Source organism: Pavona decussata, unplaced genomic scaffold (genome assembly GCF_977016875.1).
Source record: "Pavona decussata unplaced genomic scaffold, jaPavDecu1.1 SCAFFOLD_226, whole genome shotgun sequence".
NCBI classification, from domain to species: domain Eukaryota; kingdom Metazoa; phylum Cnidaria; class Anthozoa; order Scleractinia; family Agariciidae; genus Pavona; species Pavona decussata.
The window spans coordinates 24,212-39,265 of NW_028145631.1; the positions used below are offsets into that span (position 1 = coordinate 24,212).

At 38.7% G+C, this 15,054-nt stretch overlaps 2 protein-coding genes across 2 annotated transcripts in view; both read right to left on the reverse strand.

The window, feature by feature from the left end:
* Window positions 1-1,644: 1,644 nt before the first annotated feature.
* Window positions 1,645-15,054, reverse strand: part of LOC146458853 (epithelial cell-transforming sequence 2 oncogene-like) — a 44,230-nt gene continuing 30,820 nt past the window's right edge. The window contains exons 18-30 of the mRNA XM_085090224.1: window positions 14,267-14,341; window positions 12,837-12,988; window positions 11,792-11,860; window positions 11,063-11,114; window positions 10,405-10,500; window positions 9,421-9,494; window positions 8,411-8,452; window positions 8,119-8,233; window positions 7,534-7,599; window positions 6,321-6,415; window positions 5,341-5,454; window positions 4,035-4,093; window positions 1,645-3,206 (exon numbers count right to left, since the gene is read on the reverse strand). The gene's annotated coding sequence lies outside the window, so the exon portion shown is untranslated. The remainder of the gene's footprint in view (window positions 3,207-4,034; window positions 4,094-5,340; window positions 5,455-6,320; window positions 6,416-7,533; window positions 7,600-8,118; window positions 8,234-8,410; window positions 8,453-9,420; window positions 9,495-10,404; window positions 10,501-11,062; window positions 11,115-11,791; window positions 11,861-12,836; window positions 12,989-14,266; window positions 14,342-15,054) is intronic.
* Window positions 3,076-12,904, reverse strand: LOC146458854 (epithelial cell-transforming sequence 2 oncogene-like). Its single transcript, XM_085090236.1, has 11 exons — window positions 12,837-12,904; window positions 11,792-11,860; window positions 11,063-11,114; window positions 10,405-10,500; window positions 9,421-9,494; window positions 8,119-8,233; window positions 7,534-7,599; window positions 6,321-6,415; window positions 5,341-5,454; window positions 4,035-4,093; window positions 3,076-3,206 (listed from the first exon to the last, which is right to left on the reverse strand). The coding sequence occupies exons 1-11, from the start codon at window positions 12,902-12,904 to the stop codon at window positions 3,076-3,078; spliced, it is 939 nt and encodes a 312-aa protein (XP_084946362.1).

A 15,054-nucleotide genomic window follows, 5' to 3' on the forward strand; every position in this document is an offset into this window, starting at 1 on the left:
TAAACCGTGAACGATGAGACCCAATGAATTTGTGGGTAGTGTTTCAACAATAACCTCATGCATTTCCATAACCAATAATTAAACATTCTCATTCTTTGCAATAAACAATACAGTGCTGACTTAATTCTTGAATCTTCCGAATAATTTTCTACCAAATATTGCTGTCCTGTTTTGAACTTAGGAAAATCGCGAATGGTATATCACTCAAATTGGCCCTTGTTGGCCAAATTGGACACTTTAATGAAAGTTTGGACAGTTTCCATCATTCACCACGTGCAACTAATTTTGGTCATCAACCGTCACACGAGAATAGAATATTATGCAAATAAATTTAGTACACTTATACCCATAAAGCCATTGGGCCTCATCGTTCACGGTTTATGTTTTTTAGGTGTCAACGTTTTTGCAATCGAGTGTATGTTTGTATGTATGTATGCATGCATGCATGCATGCATGTATGTATGCATGCATGCATGCATGCATGTATGTATGTATGTATGTATGTATGTATGTATGTATGCATGCAAGTAAAAAGTAGGACTTCGTGTCGTACAATTCAGGGGTAATCAGGCTCGTAATTTCAAATCGGCTTCGCGCTACGCGCCCGGCCGATTTAAAATTACTCACCCGATTACTCCCTGAATTGTACTCCACTCAGTCCTATTACCATTACAAATAATGACGGACAATCACTGAAATCAGTGCAAATAAGGGTTTGAGTTGTACACGGTTTACACCGTGGCTTCCGACTCACCAACCTCGTTCCCAGGGTCTTTCAATGACCGTGGGAACGAGGTTGCTGACTCACTGATGACGCTAGCCTGCCTAACAATCGTTTACGTGGAGTTTTGTGCGTGTTTCGCTGTTTGACCGTGCGGAAATTGGGACGAGGGCGAAATACGGTATACAGTAAAAACCCGCGTGTAAGAACCTACATTTTTTTAAGTCTGGCAAAATAGGTTGTTGTATTTTGAGGTAGTTATTGTCAATTTAGGGTAACAACAACAACAACATTAACTTTATTTTTACAAACTGAAAAAAAAGGCCTTTGTAGCCCGCAGTTAGCAGAGCTATTTTAGGCAGGCTACTTTAAACCAGTTTCTATGAAGGAGATATAGTTGTGTGTAACCAGAAAAATAAACAAACTTGGGTTTGGTCCTTAAATATACAGTATTTATTCACAACTGTACTTTTTATAAACCTGTTTAAGTTTGGTATTTTCTTGCAATATAAATTTGCAATCTCAAAGTCAATTCCTTGGTTAAAATGTTTATCATAATTTAACTGTAACCCACATATAAGAACCTGCTTGATCTTGCTTGGCTAAACAGGTCCTTATATTTTTGGGTATTAAAAATGGCAAATTTCTGCCAGCAGGTTCTTAAACCACTAGGTTCTTATACGCGGGTTTTTACTGTATTTGGGCAAAATTTTATAAAGAGAAGGGATATTCAGTTAAGGTAATGATAATTATAAAGATGAAGAATGTTAAGAAAAGAGAATCCAGGATATCGGTCATTCGATCGAGTTCGGATACATGCAATGATGTTTTACTTAGGAGATACAGGATATGTAGGAAAAAGATTAACGATCTTCCTGATGGGACCTAAAAAATTACACGCGAACAATAGTCTTGTGCCATTTATGAACACACAACTTTTAATATCAACACTCTCTTTAATGGAAAAAAATTGCATTCTCAAACAGGAAATAATCCATTGGTCATACAAAACAATAACCAAATTATTTAAAATATATCTCTCTACTATACATTTCACTTTTCGACATCGTAAAATTTTTGTCTATTTTCATATATACAACTTATTCAGAAAACAATTTATTGAAAAAACTTGTTATTTGTGTTAAGAGTAAACACATTATTATAAACCGTATGTATAAAAATATTCTAGCCAGTAACCTCGACACTTTACTCGCACCTCTGTATCGCTGGACTCCACATATTTCTTATGGGAGATTCTGGGAGATTCTGTTCAATCATTAAGACATTCCATCGTGCCTGATCAATTCCTCTATTTTCATTAGCCGTAAGTTTGATTAAGTGGCGGCTTTGTTGGGAGAAATTAGACACTGGTCCCTACTGAGACTTAAAGTGTTAAGTGAATTCGACCAAACACGGGGAAGAGTGTTTCATCCGATTTTCAAGAACCTAGACGTAGGTTGAAAAAAACCGAGGCGCAGCCGAGTTTTTTTAACCAACGTGGAGGATGAAACACTCTTTCGAGTTTCATCACATATCAAACACCGAGAAGAGAGTTGAAAATACGACGCGTAGCGGGGTATTTTTGACGAGCTTCTAGCCAGTAATAATATATTTTGCGCTTAAGAGTAAGAGTGGAGAGTACAAATAAAAAATGTGAAATGTCAAAATGTCAACTTCGAGGTTTTTGATACTGCGATGAAACAATGTGACGAGTGTTTGATATAACTTCTCAAACAAAATGACTTTGAAGGGGACATTAAGGATGCAAAAACGAGGCGTTTTTCATCAGATATCCAAACACGTCACGGTGCATGATTTCCTTTGTCTTCGGCTTTTGAATTATTAATGAGTTTGAGAAGTAACTTCTCAAACCATAAAAAATTTAAAGCCAAAGTTCTCCAAATTTTATGATTATTAACATCACATCTCCAAACCACCATCACGGAAGTGCTTCTCTTTGTTTTCTCCCCATTAATTTTAATGAGGTGAAAAGTGCGTTGGAATGAAAATGGGAAACGTTTTGTTCGTGTTTCTAAAGAATTGAACTCTAGAAAAATTCGAAAAAGCAGTGAAAATACCCGCCCACGGCTTGTGCTGCTACGACAGTGTCAATTGTTCTATTTTTTAAATAAAAACAACACACGAAAACAAAAATAAATTCTGTGTTGTTCTTGTAAATACTGAGCACTGAGCTTGTAAATGGCGGAGCGCCATTCTCTCTACTTGTTGATCTGGCAAAATGGCGGGAAAACCGCGCGTGCACACTGAGCAGGCGCATGTCAGCAGATACCGTGCGCAGACGAAATGCCCATCTGCTCTGAGCGCTTTGTTATGCTCGCAGCTGATTGGTGGTTTCACGATTTTTCTAGCGCAGCGGTGATGGAACTTTCCAACACTGAGATCCACTGGTACTTCTGGTCCCATGAGTGCGCTTGGCAGAGCCAAAGTCTCTTTGGCGAGACTATGGAGAAAGCGTTCTTTACGTCTAGAATTCAAATGAAACGGAAATCTGAGCAAATGCAATGGAACTTTTTTAAATATCACTACAATTCTTTTTTCAAATCATTCACAGCGCTGTACGGCTATCAACAACGCATACTCGAAGCGTATTGGTCTCAAAAAGCCCACTTTCTTATGCTCATGACCTCGTAAATCGAGAATGCATTTGGCTCAACACAACAAACGCACTGAATCAAAATTCGCTTTCCCAATGAACCAACCATAACGTGATGTTATCAAGTTCACTTTCTACTTTAAATAAAACGCCCTTCTCTGAAAAATTCTTGCAACTATAAATGGCAATGGTAATATATTTATATACCGCACATCTGTGGGGTGAGATCGGACGTCAGCATGTAAAGGCGCCAGTGGCAGTCGCTATCAGTCCATATTTAGATCTCATCCACCCAACCCAAGCGTGAATGTGAAAGAATAAGATAGAGATAGATCACTACAATGGGAACAATTTCTCCTACTCTTTTCGAACAGTGTGTGAGCTCTTTAACGTCCCACAGATTATTAGGAACAAGTGTTGTGAGACGGGACCTACGGTTTATCGTCGTTATGCGAGAAGACTAGAAAGTTTAACCATTTGCAGTTGTCATTACAAAGGCAGCACTTTCTCCTCAGTTATAAAGGACCCTAAGTGTTCGTCCGACCGGGATTAAACCCACGATCTCCCAAGCGCACGGTAATACGGTGCTCTCCCAACTGAGCTAACCGATAATTACGTGTTACATAGGAATGCACTACAGCCCAACTCTTGACTATTTCTCCCGTAAAACACAAACAATGAATAAGCTAACAAACTTACATTTAGAGTCAGCTAGATTTTCCACTCTCAACTTCTTCAGTGACATACACGCTTGAAACCTTGGAGAAAAGTTAATCAATTGCTTTACTCAAAAACACTTCCCATAATACGAATTAGCATACAACTGAAATGATCGTGTAAACGTGCCAGTACCTTCGCCAAGAAACTTGTTTCATCTCAATTCGTAATTCGAGACAATAGGCCATTTCCGAGTTTGCCTTGAACCTCATTATGAAAGCGAGGCTAAGTGAAAGTACAGTAGTTTTCATTCATATGCAAACACAACTAATTTTCCCATGAAAAGCTTTGCACTTAGCCTCGCTTTCATAATGAGGTTCACAACAACTCGAAAATGGTCTATTGTTGGAACATTTTTAAACAAATAAGAACCGTACAATTCTTTTTGCGTGATGAGGACAAAGTCGTGAAATGTAGAACTCGGTGGGTCTGTTTTATCATGGCAGTAGACATCTACGTACGGCGCTTTCCATTTGTCAGAACCGGCCAGCCAGACAGATCATTTTGCAAATGGAATGCACCAATTTGAACGACAGTTTATTTGCCACTTTTTGGAATTCCTTCAAAACAGCGCACAGTACTCTCAGAATGTGCCATTTTGAAGAATTCGAAGAATTAGTCCCTCAAATTGTTACACTCTCCAAAACAATTGGAAAGCGCACCCTAGACTACGAAGAGGCTACATTCTGAAGTCACCTATAGCCTCTAGGCTCCAATTAAAGCGGTTTTTCAATTTCGTGTTTGCTTTGGTTTTGCATTACTACGCTCTGTGATTGGTAAACAAAACTCGCGCCATTTTCTCAATCAATGGGAATCCAAACCAAAACCAATCGTGTTCTTGCCGCACGCGTTTTCCCGCGCTTGGCGCCAGTTACATGTATTTGCTTCGAATTCTGATTGGTTTGTTGTGCTGTTTACATCTGTTGCGATTGATCACAGTAATTACTTTGGTTTTGGTTTTGGTTTTTCAATTGGTTTGACACTCAATTGGAAACCACTCTATTATAGACCTTATTCCAAAATGGCTACTATTTTAATATTCTTTTGTTCGTATTCAAATTAGCCCTCCTTACCTCGTTCTTAAGCTCCAAATTCAAAAGAATATTTTACCTTAAACGAGGCAAGAAGGGCTGATTTCAATGCAAACAAAAGAATATTAAAATGGAAGCCATTTTGGAATAAGATTTATGGACAACTTGTATTGCATATGATACTTCTCCTGTAATTAATCAAAGTGCATGCGAGTAAATAAAGATTAAAGAAAATATAAAACATTGATGGTACATACTTATAATTCCGTTGAACCAGTCGTTGGAAAGGAACAAACTTGAAAGTCAATGTGGCTACCAGTAAGGCATCATTGAATAGAAACAACCCAAGATCTCCAACTTGTTGGTAAACTCTGCCAAATCAGAAACAGAAGAATAATTTGGTAACTGATAAATAGAGCCTCTGAGGGGGCCTTAGTCAAAACAGCCTCATTTAACGGTGCCTTCAACCAGCCGCATTCCGGAACAAGAATACATACAATGATTACTAAAATATCCCTCAAAGGAAGGTCTTGGAGTGAACAGAATATAAAATGGCACTTGAATATCGCATGTCAATCAATCCATCGATCGATCGATCGATCGATCGATCGATCAATCAATCGATCGATCAATCAGTAAATCAGTCAATCAATCGGATGCGTCTTCCCAAATTTACCAAAAACAAGAAAAATCTGAAGACTACTACTGTTTATTATTTTTGTGGACAACAGTCCGATCAATCAATCATGAACTACTTTTCGTTTCTCAAAAGTTTCAAAACAGCTGGTTCACACGTGCAACGCAAACTCAAGCAAAAGCGTAAATACAAGCAACCACACATGCAAACTAGCGCACCGCAAACGCAAGCGCCGACACAAGAAATGTCCAAATGCGTTTGCATTTGTTTCACGTGTGAAAATCGCTAACACAAAAAACAAGTGAAAGGAAATGAAGCGTGTCTTACATGCACCATATTGGACAACCACTCCAAATACGCACGCGTGCATGGCATTCTTTACACTTGTATTTGCATTCGCGTTACGTGTGAACATCCTCGCTTCTCTTTCCCGACTGGGGCATTCGGGGCAGTTCCGCGCTCCTTCCGAGATATAGCGCCCGATATTCTTCGACCCCTAAGAAAGCAGAGGCCTAAGCTGACTTGCTCAGTGGCGAGGTTATTCTGAGACCAAGAGAGAAAAACAAATGAAGATAGTAATGAACGTTTTGTTTGTCTTGCCTGAATTCTGGTTTGACCTGTTTGCCAATGTTTGGAGTGGAAAGCAAGATGACATCCTCTTCACGAATAAAATGACGACTCTTTTCTGCAAGAACCTGTAAAGCGGACAAAATTAACAACAATCAGACCACAGGATTGGTTGTGCTCATTTCACAAGTGTGAACCACAGGGAGATAAACACAGCTTTAAACACAAGAATTCAACAGCACTACGCATGCTCATGCTGCCTTACAGTTGGCAAGTCCATGTGATTACTCTTATCCTTGGAGTAGATATTTGTCAGTCTAAGACGACTTTTGAGTCGCGCACTGGATGTTCAATCCGATCCGCAATACTCAGGCGCAACAACAACAACAACAACACATTTTTTGTGCTTGCAATAATAGAGAGATCTAGAATCGCAAACGTGAGATTCGCGTTTATGGTTTCTTGAAAAAAATAGCACACAGATGAGGATCTACTGCAAAATAAATCCGACCTTTGATGCTAGCGCAAAAATACTCAATTTTACTAATAAACTGAAAACAGCGAGTGGCAAAGATAGGGTTAGCATGGTCATGTGCTCATTTCTGTCGTTTGCCGTTTGCCGTAAACGAACTCTAAATTTCTCTGTTCTCACACAGTACACCTGCACCCTTGATCAAGAGGATATTTATGTTGACGTCAACACTCTGATTAAAAACTTCAAATATCAGAGGTATGATTAGCTAATATGAAACTTTCTTAATTTTAATTTAGACAGTCATTATTTTTTACTTAACTTATCACACATTAATTATTGGTATATCTTTAAATTATATTCTGTAAATATATATACTAATCAACTGCACTACCCGCCTAGATTAGCCTATGCTATTTGCGGGCTAGTGCATTCTTGCCTTACCTTCGTGAAAAATGTGCTTTAATAAATTGAATTGAATTGAATTGAATTGCTCTACTTTCACTGGACCCCGATAAACTGCAGCTGTACTGTTTTTTTTTTTAGGGTTGGGATCATTGTTCTGTTGTTCGTTCTTTTGTCCTCTCGACCAACCAAGGCGTTAGACGTCGCACCTTCTCACGCCCTTGCCCACACAACTGTGTTTGTCACTACACACATAGAAACTTGGCTCTAAAATAAATGCCGGCCATAAAACCAAAATACGGTACCTCCAGTTTTTCCTTTTAAATTCTCGACAAGTATACTTGAATCAAAGATAGCGGTAATACTTACTGGACAGTTGACTATCCTCTTTTGTAAATCTTGTAGAAACCTCTCCCTTTCCAGACGTTCCTTGTACTAAGACAGATCAAAATGACACACGAAAGATTAGTAGTTTACAAAAGTTTATTGTTGTGGTACGTTACAAACCCGTGAATTTAGTTGGTTCTTATACCGTTAACTATCTACGCCTTTTCATTGGACAAAACACGTCAGGTGGTACAAAATCGGACGGCTGTTAATTCGGGAAATATACCCCTTCGGAGGAAAATGCCCGAGGCTGAAAGATCGTCTGAAAAATGAGTAGTTGGCCAAGAAGCGAAGCTTCCAGGACAACTGTGAAATTTTGAGGAAGCGAACTGTCCATTTTTCGGACAATCTTTCAGCCTTGGACATTAAACCTCATACCAGCCTCCTAAAGGGGTTTATTTACCAAATTACCGTCATAAGATTTTGTACCACCTGGTCTGTTTTGTCCAGTAAGAGAGTTTTTTGGGGGACGCGTCAGAATCCCGTCTGCGTAAGAAAGCGAGATTGGGTGAACTACGAAAGCGTCATCGGTTATGCACGTATTTAGATGCTTTGCTTTTTTATTACCTGTCTGAATAAACTATCAAGGTCCTTGAACTTGGCAATCGCGTGAGTCAGGTTTTTTCTGTCTATGTGATCTGCTGGAGTGTACCTCAAGAATGATTCCAAAAGCTCAACGTAACTGGAACAAACGGATAAGAAACAAATACAGCTAGTTACAAAATTGGTTGGGTTTATCAATAAAAACAGCCTGAGACCCCATGCAAGCTAACATCTTAATAATATCAAAGAACAAAAAACCAAAGCAGAGAATCTGATCTGGATTTGTACATGACGGTGTAAAGGAACGTTCACTGACCTTTTTATTCGTCTTCCCGGAAGGAAAAACAATTCTGCTAAACTAAGAGTTACAAGAAAAAAAAACAGTTAACTTTTCCGACATCAAACAAGATTTATATTAGAAATTTGCCTACCAGGGCCCAGTCGGCATCCTAAGCAGATTTTATAAGGACTGTATTCGTGAAAGGCATTTACATTTCTCATACAAAACTTTACATTTAACGGCATAAAGTTGACTAAATTGATCACAGCAGACTTACTTCAAGTTTGAAGTAATACAATTAATTAGCAAATGTTCGTGTTCCAAAACCTATTGAAACGTCAAACTACAGTGCAATGGGAGCACTAGCTGCGTTTAATGCAGGTTACTTTCCCATTCATCACCACAACTGATCAGGAAGGCATTCAAGAAAAGGGCACAACATGGCGAAAGATATCACCTTAAAGACCAAGCTTTAAAGTTAGGTCACAAACGCAAAACAATCAACGCCCACTCGTTTCGTGAACTGAACAGCATCTTAGGAGAATAATAAAGAGCTTTAGAATCGCGTTTGTGGCAAACGGCAAACATGAAATTCGCGTTTCTGTTTTCTTGAAATAATTAGTACAAAGATAGGAATAGTGCAAAAGAAGTCTGGCCTTTGATGCTAACGCAAAACCACTCAATTTTTAAACGTCATTCGAAATCTCTCCAATAAAACAATGCAGTGGAACCTCTCCTTACGGACACCTCTCTATTACAGACAGTTCACTTGGTCCCTGAGTGACCGAAATCCATATAAAGCCTACTTCTCTAAAACAGACACCTCTATAATACGGACACTTACTCCTGTTCCCTTGGTGTCCGTAATAAAGAGGTTTGACTGTAGTTCGCGTCGTGCGTTTATCGCGATAAACCCGGTAGTGAGAACACACTCAGGTAATTTCAAGATTTGATTATCCAACAGATCTCACTGATTTGCTGAGGACATGATTTGGAGGACAAATCACGATCTAACTCAGTAGTGCGAACAGACACACAAAGCCTACCTCATCATTTTTGTGCTTGGCTGTTTTTCGTGGCGTCCGAGAAATGAACGAAACTGAGGATTCTGTTCTTTACACTGTTGGATGAATTGAAAATGAGTTTACAGCAAAGACTTTACCCAGTTTATCTAGTGTCCTTTCAAAAACCCATTGATAATTCATAAGCCCATTGACCTATCAAATGGTCGATAATACATCACGTGCAGTGACTTTATATCGATAAACCTCCTCCTTATTAGTATGCGGTGTTTTATCAGCTGATAAAACACTCCTCATTAGTATGCAGTGTTTAATGTTTTGCTCGTATGCTAATTTCCAACGTTCATAAAAGCATAATTGTTATGAACTCGATTGACACACGCTTTTCCAGGAATGTTTTCGAAGCCGTTCAAAAACTCACAGCACGTGTTTTATCGGGGCTAAAACTGATAAAACACTCCTGCTCGTTTTTTAAACATTACACAAAAAAACACAACAAGTACTGTTTATCATCGGTGACTCTCAGTCACAAAATGCTGATACAATAAATGTATCATTGAAATGAAGTAATGATTTAACTATCTCGTCAAATCGAATGCTTTCTTTGAAATGAAAACTCCAAAACTCTGGAACCACAGACACTTTTACCTACTTCCATCTGAAACACCGTCGATTATTAAAAGTAGACTCAAGACGTTTCTTTTTATGAAGTGTTATTCTTAAACTTTTAGTAATTTTTATCTTTTTCAACCTTGTAGTATGTAATAGATCTTACTATTTCTTACTATTTTACCACATGATTCTGAAGATGACTTCCGCTCAGGTTGTCGAAACGTCAGCGGTCAAAGTCACCCCAAACAGTCCTTCTCAGGACTACACTCACCCGGATGATCATAATTAACGTACTTATATTTTTATATTGTTAGCGATGAAGGTATCATCCCTATACATTAAAAAAGACACTTGGGATTAGAACATCCAAAACGCTTGTTCAACAAAGTCACTCACCCGTTCCAGCGTTTGCAGTGTAACAGGATAATTATTTAGGAAATTGGTGTAAGCACGCAGTTGTGTTGTAAAGTTGAGAAAAATATCTCCCAGCATCTGAAAATAGAGATGAAGAAAAATGGAACATAATTTGTCGGTTTTCATAGATGTGAGTGGCTTTTGACTTTTCAATGATGTTACACTCCAAGAAGCTGACAGATATTGGTCCTTTAATTTCCTACTTCAGAAACTGTCAGAAGACTAGTTCGAATAAGTGCATTTTCGGCATTTTCTCAGAGTAGCGCAGCTCTTGTTAAAAGTTTTCACCTAAAAGAGTATTTCCGATACAACTGATTGCCGAGAAATGCACTTATTCATCGGCGCAATTTCCATCCGTCTACCCAACCGACCCCTCATTCGTAACAGTCTCCTCGTAGTTTCTGCAATGGGGAATTCCTCTATAGGTCCTCTAGGTTCTCTAAAGATGACGAAGTGCTGTTATTCTAGAGCGGTTTTCAATTGCGTGTCGAAAGCAATTTCGCGTTTGATTTGGTTTTGCATTTCTACGCTCTGTGATTGGTTAACAAAACTCGCACCACTTTCTCAACCAATGGGAATCCAAAAAACCAAAACATTCCAATTCTGTCAATTTCTAAGCCCCGGAGGCAACTGGACTTACCTGATGTGAATCCCATTCATCTAACCGGTTTGACAAGTCATTCGATAGGAGGCTAAAAAAGAGCGAGACAGAATTAGCGTAAACTCCTTTAAGAGAACGTCCATTTGACCAGAGCTTTGGAAAAAGAAGATTCCTATATAGCTATCTCCGCATTTATTGAAAATGTTAAAATCTCTCAAATAGTCACTAATGTATAAACTTCATATTCTCAGCCCTTTGTAATGTGCTCTTCTTCCTTTCTCTCTTTTATATTACTGTCGTTTTCATTTAGCTTCTCCTTTTATTAATTAATTTGTTAATTTATTTATTTCTTTTTTATTTATCTATTTTTTTTTTTTACCCATTTTCGTCTGACCCCTAGATTCGAAAGTTCTATTTGCGGGTCAACTTATAATTATCTTTTTGTAACCCATATTTTTGAATAAAAGTTGAGAGTTGAATGAAGTTTGGACTTTGACATACACAGAGGAGGATCGGTGGTCTAGTGCCGGGTTAGCTACCCATCGATCTGATTTTCCCGCTTTGTTATGCCTCAAGCCTCGCCAAAACACCTCTGCCTTGTGCTACGCTGTCAGCAACACAGTAGAAACTAGTAGCAAGCATAGATTCATTAAAATAGGTGTGATGTGGTCTTCTTGACTCAAGCAGACTAGCCTAATGCCTGCATTCTGGACAAATTTCATGCATCTATTATTATGATACATACATTATAATATTTTACTGACATACCCACTAAGTGCCAGTAACGTTTCGCTGTCAGCAAACAAACTTTTAATGTTCGCCAAGCTGATTATGGCTCTAAAACAGAATACACAACAGTGAATAAAATCCAGGACTAAATATAGCGTCAACTTGAATACAGGATTCATCCTCGCTTAAGAGTATTTCTGTAAAAGTGCTTTTTGTCTTTCATTCTTGAACGGATAGATCTCCACAAAGCTGGCAAATCACTTTCTTATTAGCAACTGGATGAGGGGCGCGGGTTAGTTTCTATATAAACTCTGGTGCTGCGTCGGTGGGGAGAAGAAACGAATATTTGGTTTATCAACGGAGTCGATAACTAAAGGTAAATTGGCCACCGAAAAGAGATTCGAGTGCTGACCTTACGAGCGTCTGCCCATCGTCAGAGCGAATTGACGAAGAGCTAACGCTCCAAGCGCCAGTACTCGAATCTCTTTACGGCGGCCAATTTACCTTTAGTTATCAACTCCGTTGATAAACCAAACATTTGTTTCCTATTAGGTCTAGTGAGCGACCTGATCATGAAAGCAAGCAAAAGAGCGAAACAAGCTTGACCGCACACTCGAGCTAGCGAACAAGCAGAAGGGAAAGAGATAAAGGCACACAAGGCCCTTTCTGTCTCGCCTTTCCTATAGGATTTTCCATCCCCTAATACGCTCTAGTCTCGCCGAGCTTGTTTTGTTCCTTCGCTTACTGAAGTAATTAGGTCGCTAAATCTCCCGACTGTAAGGCCACTGCGCCAGCTTCACGTTCTCCTTTTCAAGATACTCTTTCTTTGTTATATTTGTGTTTCTACAAATTAACATCTTGAATTAACGTGAATGACTATCTAGACCTATCTAGATTAAGGCAATGCTTTCCGTCTACACTGTAACAAACCCTAAACCGAATTAAAAAAACGCATTCAGCTTAGAATTCAGCTTAACTTTTGCCGGTTTTAACATAGAAATCGGCTTTTGCTTTTGGATGAAAGACGAATACCTCGCAAGGACAATAAGAAAAACAAAAACAAGACAAAAACGGAAAAGCAAACCTATTTGAAGCGACGGCAGCTTGAAGAGGCTTCTTGAAAACATCTTGAATTATAGACAAAGACTTCATATACTCCAACTCGCTTGACAATATTTCCTGGGCTACAAATATCCTCTTTTCACCGAATGACGTGCCTAGCTTAGGTGCCAGTTCCTGTTGACGAAAGGTAACTGAAAATTAAACTCAAGAATTAAACACACTCATTTTAATATAGTTGACTGTTCTTAGTCTAACTTTCCACAGCAAGTGATGGGCTAAATACGATTTCGTCAAAGCGCTAGAAATCGTCCGTGTATGCGAGAATTCGCCTTTCAAAAGTCCCTTCCACCTGATTGACAAATCTCCGCTCATTTAGAGCATGGTTAATTTAAGGCAATGGCTATGAAACCTGACAAACTTCTTTGTTATACGTTTTTGTTTGCCTTTTTGGCCTTGACCTTGTACAAACAACAATAGAATTTGGAATGTGTTGGAGCAACTGACCAGTCGACACGTTTTTGTTAAGATATTCAACTGTGGCGTGAACGTTAAAACAAAGGATTGTGCAGGGTCGCGGCCCTTCCAACATAAATTGCAGCACCACTTTTGTTATGACGAGGCTTCCTAACCAGTCCCTCAATTAACTATGTTTAGAGTAGTGTCAGTTAAAATTTAAAAATCGTCGTTTTTAACCATTTATGTGTGAATGAAAGACCTGATGCATGAGTCAATTCCAGCTGTGCCCATCCACCCCCTCGGGCAATAGTGGGGCATTTTCCCACACTGTCCATCCCGGGGGTCGGGCATTAGCCTTTCACGCAATTACCCCGGGGGCATTTGACCATCCCACTTTTTTCACCTTACAGCACTGTCGCTTCTTTTAATGACCAATTCATTGGCAGTACGTTTCTTATTGAATACGTCTAGATAGGACATAAATGGGACGCTAGAGCTGAAAAATGACCAATTTTTTACAATACCACAGGAAATAAGACCAAGCTAGGACTAAATTTGGGGTGAATTAGGCTTAGATTGTATTGAAAGTAAGAAGATAAACGAAGAAAATAAAATATTTTTTAGCCACTATCCCGGGGCATTTGAACAAGTAGTTTGTCCCGGCAGTGGGGCATTCTGAATGGGGTCGGCACAGGCACTGTTGGAATCGACTGATACATAACCGAATCTCCATTTTCCAATAAATTTAGTAATATATCAAACACTGAGAAGTAGGTTTTTCATCGACTTCGGGGTGTTTGGATATGTGATGAAACACACTTTCGAGTGTTTGATATGGCTTCTCGAATGATCAATAGTTCTTGAAGGAATTCAAGGCTAAAGATGGCAAAATTTTATGGTAATTAGGAACACATATCCAAACCACGGTCACAGTTGTGATTTTCTTTGTTTTCTCTTGATGAATTATTAATGAGTTTGAGAAAGTGTGTTCAAGACCTTAAGTTCATTTGCCTCAAACTCCTCCTCGAAATCAGCATCAGCAGTTTCTGCATCTGACGTTTCTTCCTTTTCCTGAAAAAAAATAATAATAATGAAATAAAAGTTATTCATATCACGCTACATCAAATTCCCATTTCACTTCCTACTCGAATTGCTGGTTTCAAATGGAAATAGTTTCTTATTTACAGAACATTTACATCTGAAAGCTGTTCGAGAATTAAGACGAGGAAATGGTATGCTACAAATTCACCTTCCCAGGGAAAGTTGTCAAGTTAGAAAGTCTTCCCGATAAAGGAACAATATCTCTTCACTTTGCTATTTTTTACAAAACATAAGTTTGTAAATTTGTTTGTTTTAAGGGAAACTGTAAACTCAAGTCGTACCACTCTGTCGCCCTGTATATTATTTGGATTATTTGTCGTGTTAACTTAAGGCGTGTTTATCAAACAACCACGACCTTCCTTGTTCTGAATATACTATTTGGTGATAATTTGTCAGGGGGCACGCAACGAGAACACATAAAGAAGTATTTTTGTGTGGTGTATGACTATGTAGGGAGAGCAGATCTTAGCAAGGGTTATTGAAATCCAAAAAGAAAAGTAGGGGTAACCACGCATTTTTCAGAGATAACTAAACAACAACTATTCTAAAAAACAGAAAAATACAAAGCAATGTATGGCGTTTTTCTCCAAATTGAAGCTTTATTATCTCTGAAAAATGCATGGTTACCCCAAATTTTCTTTGTGGATACCTAGAGCACTTGCTAAGTTCTGCTTTCTCCGCAT

Excerpts from the sequence above, each read along its gene's own strand:
- LOC146458854 (XM_085090236.1), bottom strand. The coding sequence starts at position 12,904 with ATGAAGTCTTTGTCTATAATTCAAGATGTTTTCAAGAAGCCTCTTCAA. Across the intron at positions 5,455-6,320 it reads CAGGTCAAACCAGAATTCAG|AGTTTACCAACAAGTTGGAG; the intron begins GCAAGACAAACA and ends CTGATTTGGCAG. Across the intron at positions 3,207-4,034 it reads AAATCTAGCTGACTCTAAAT|ACGTAAAGAACGCTTTCTCC; the intron begins GTAAGTTTGTTA and ends TTTGAATTCTAG.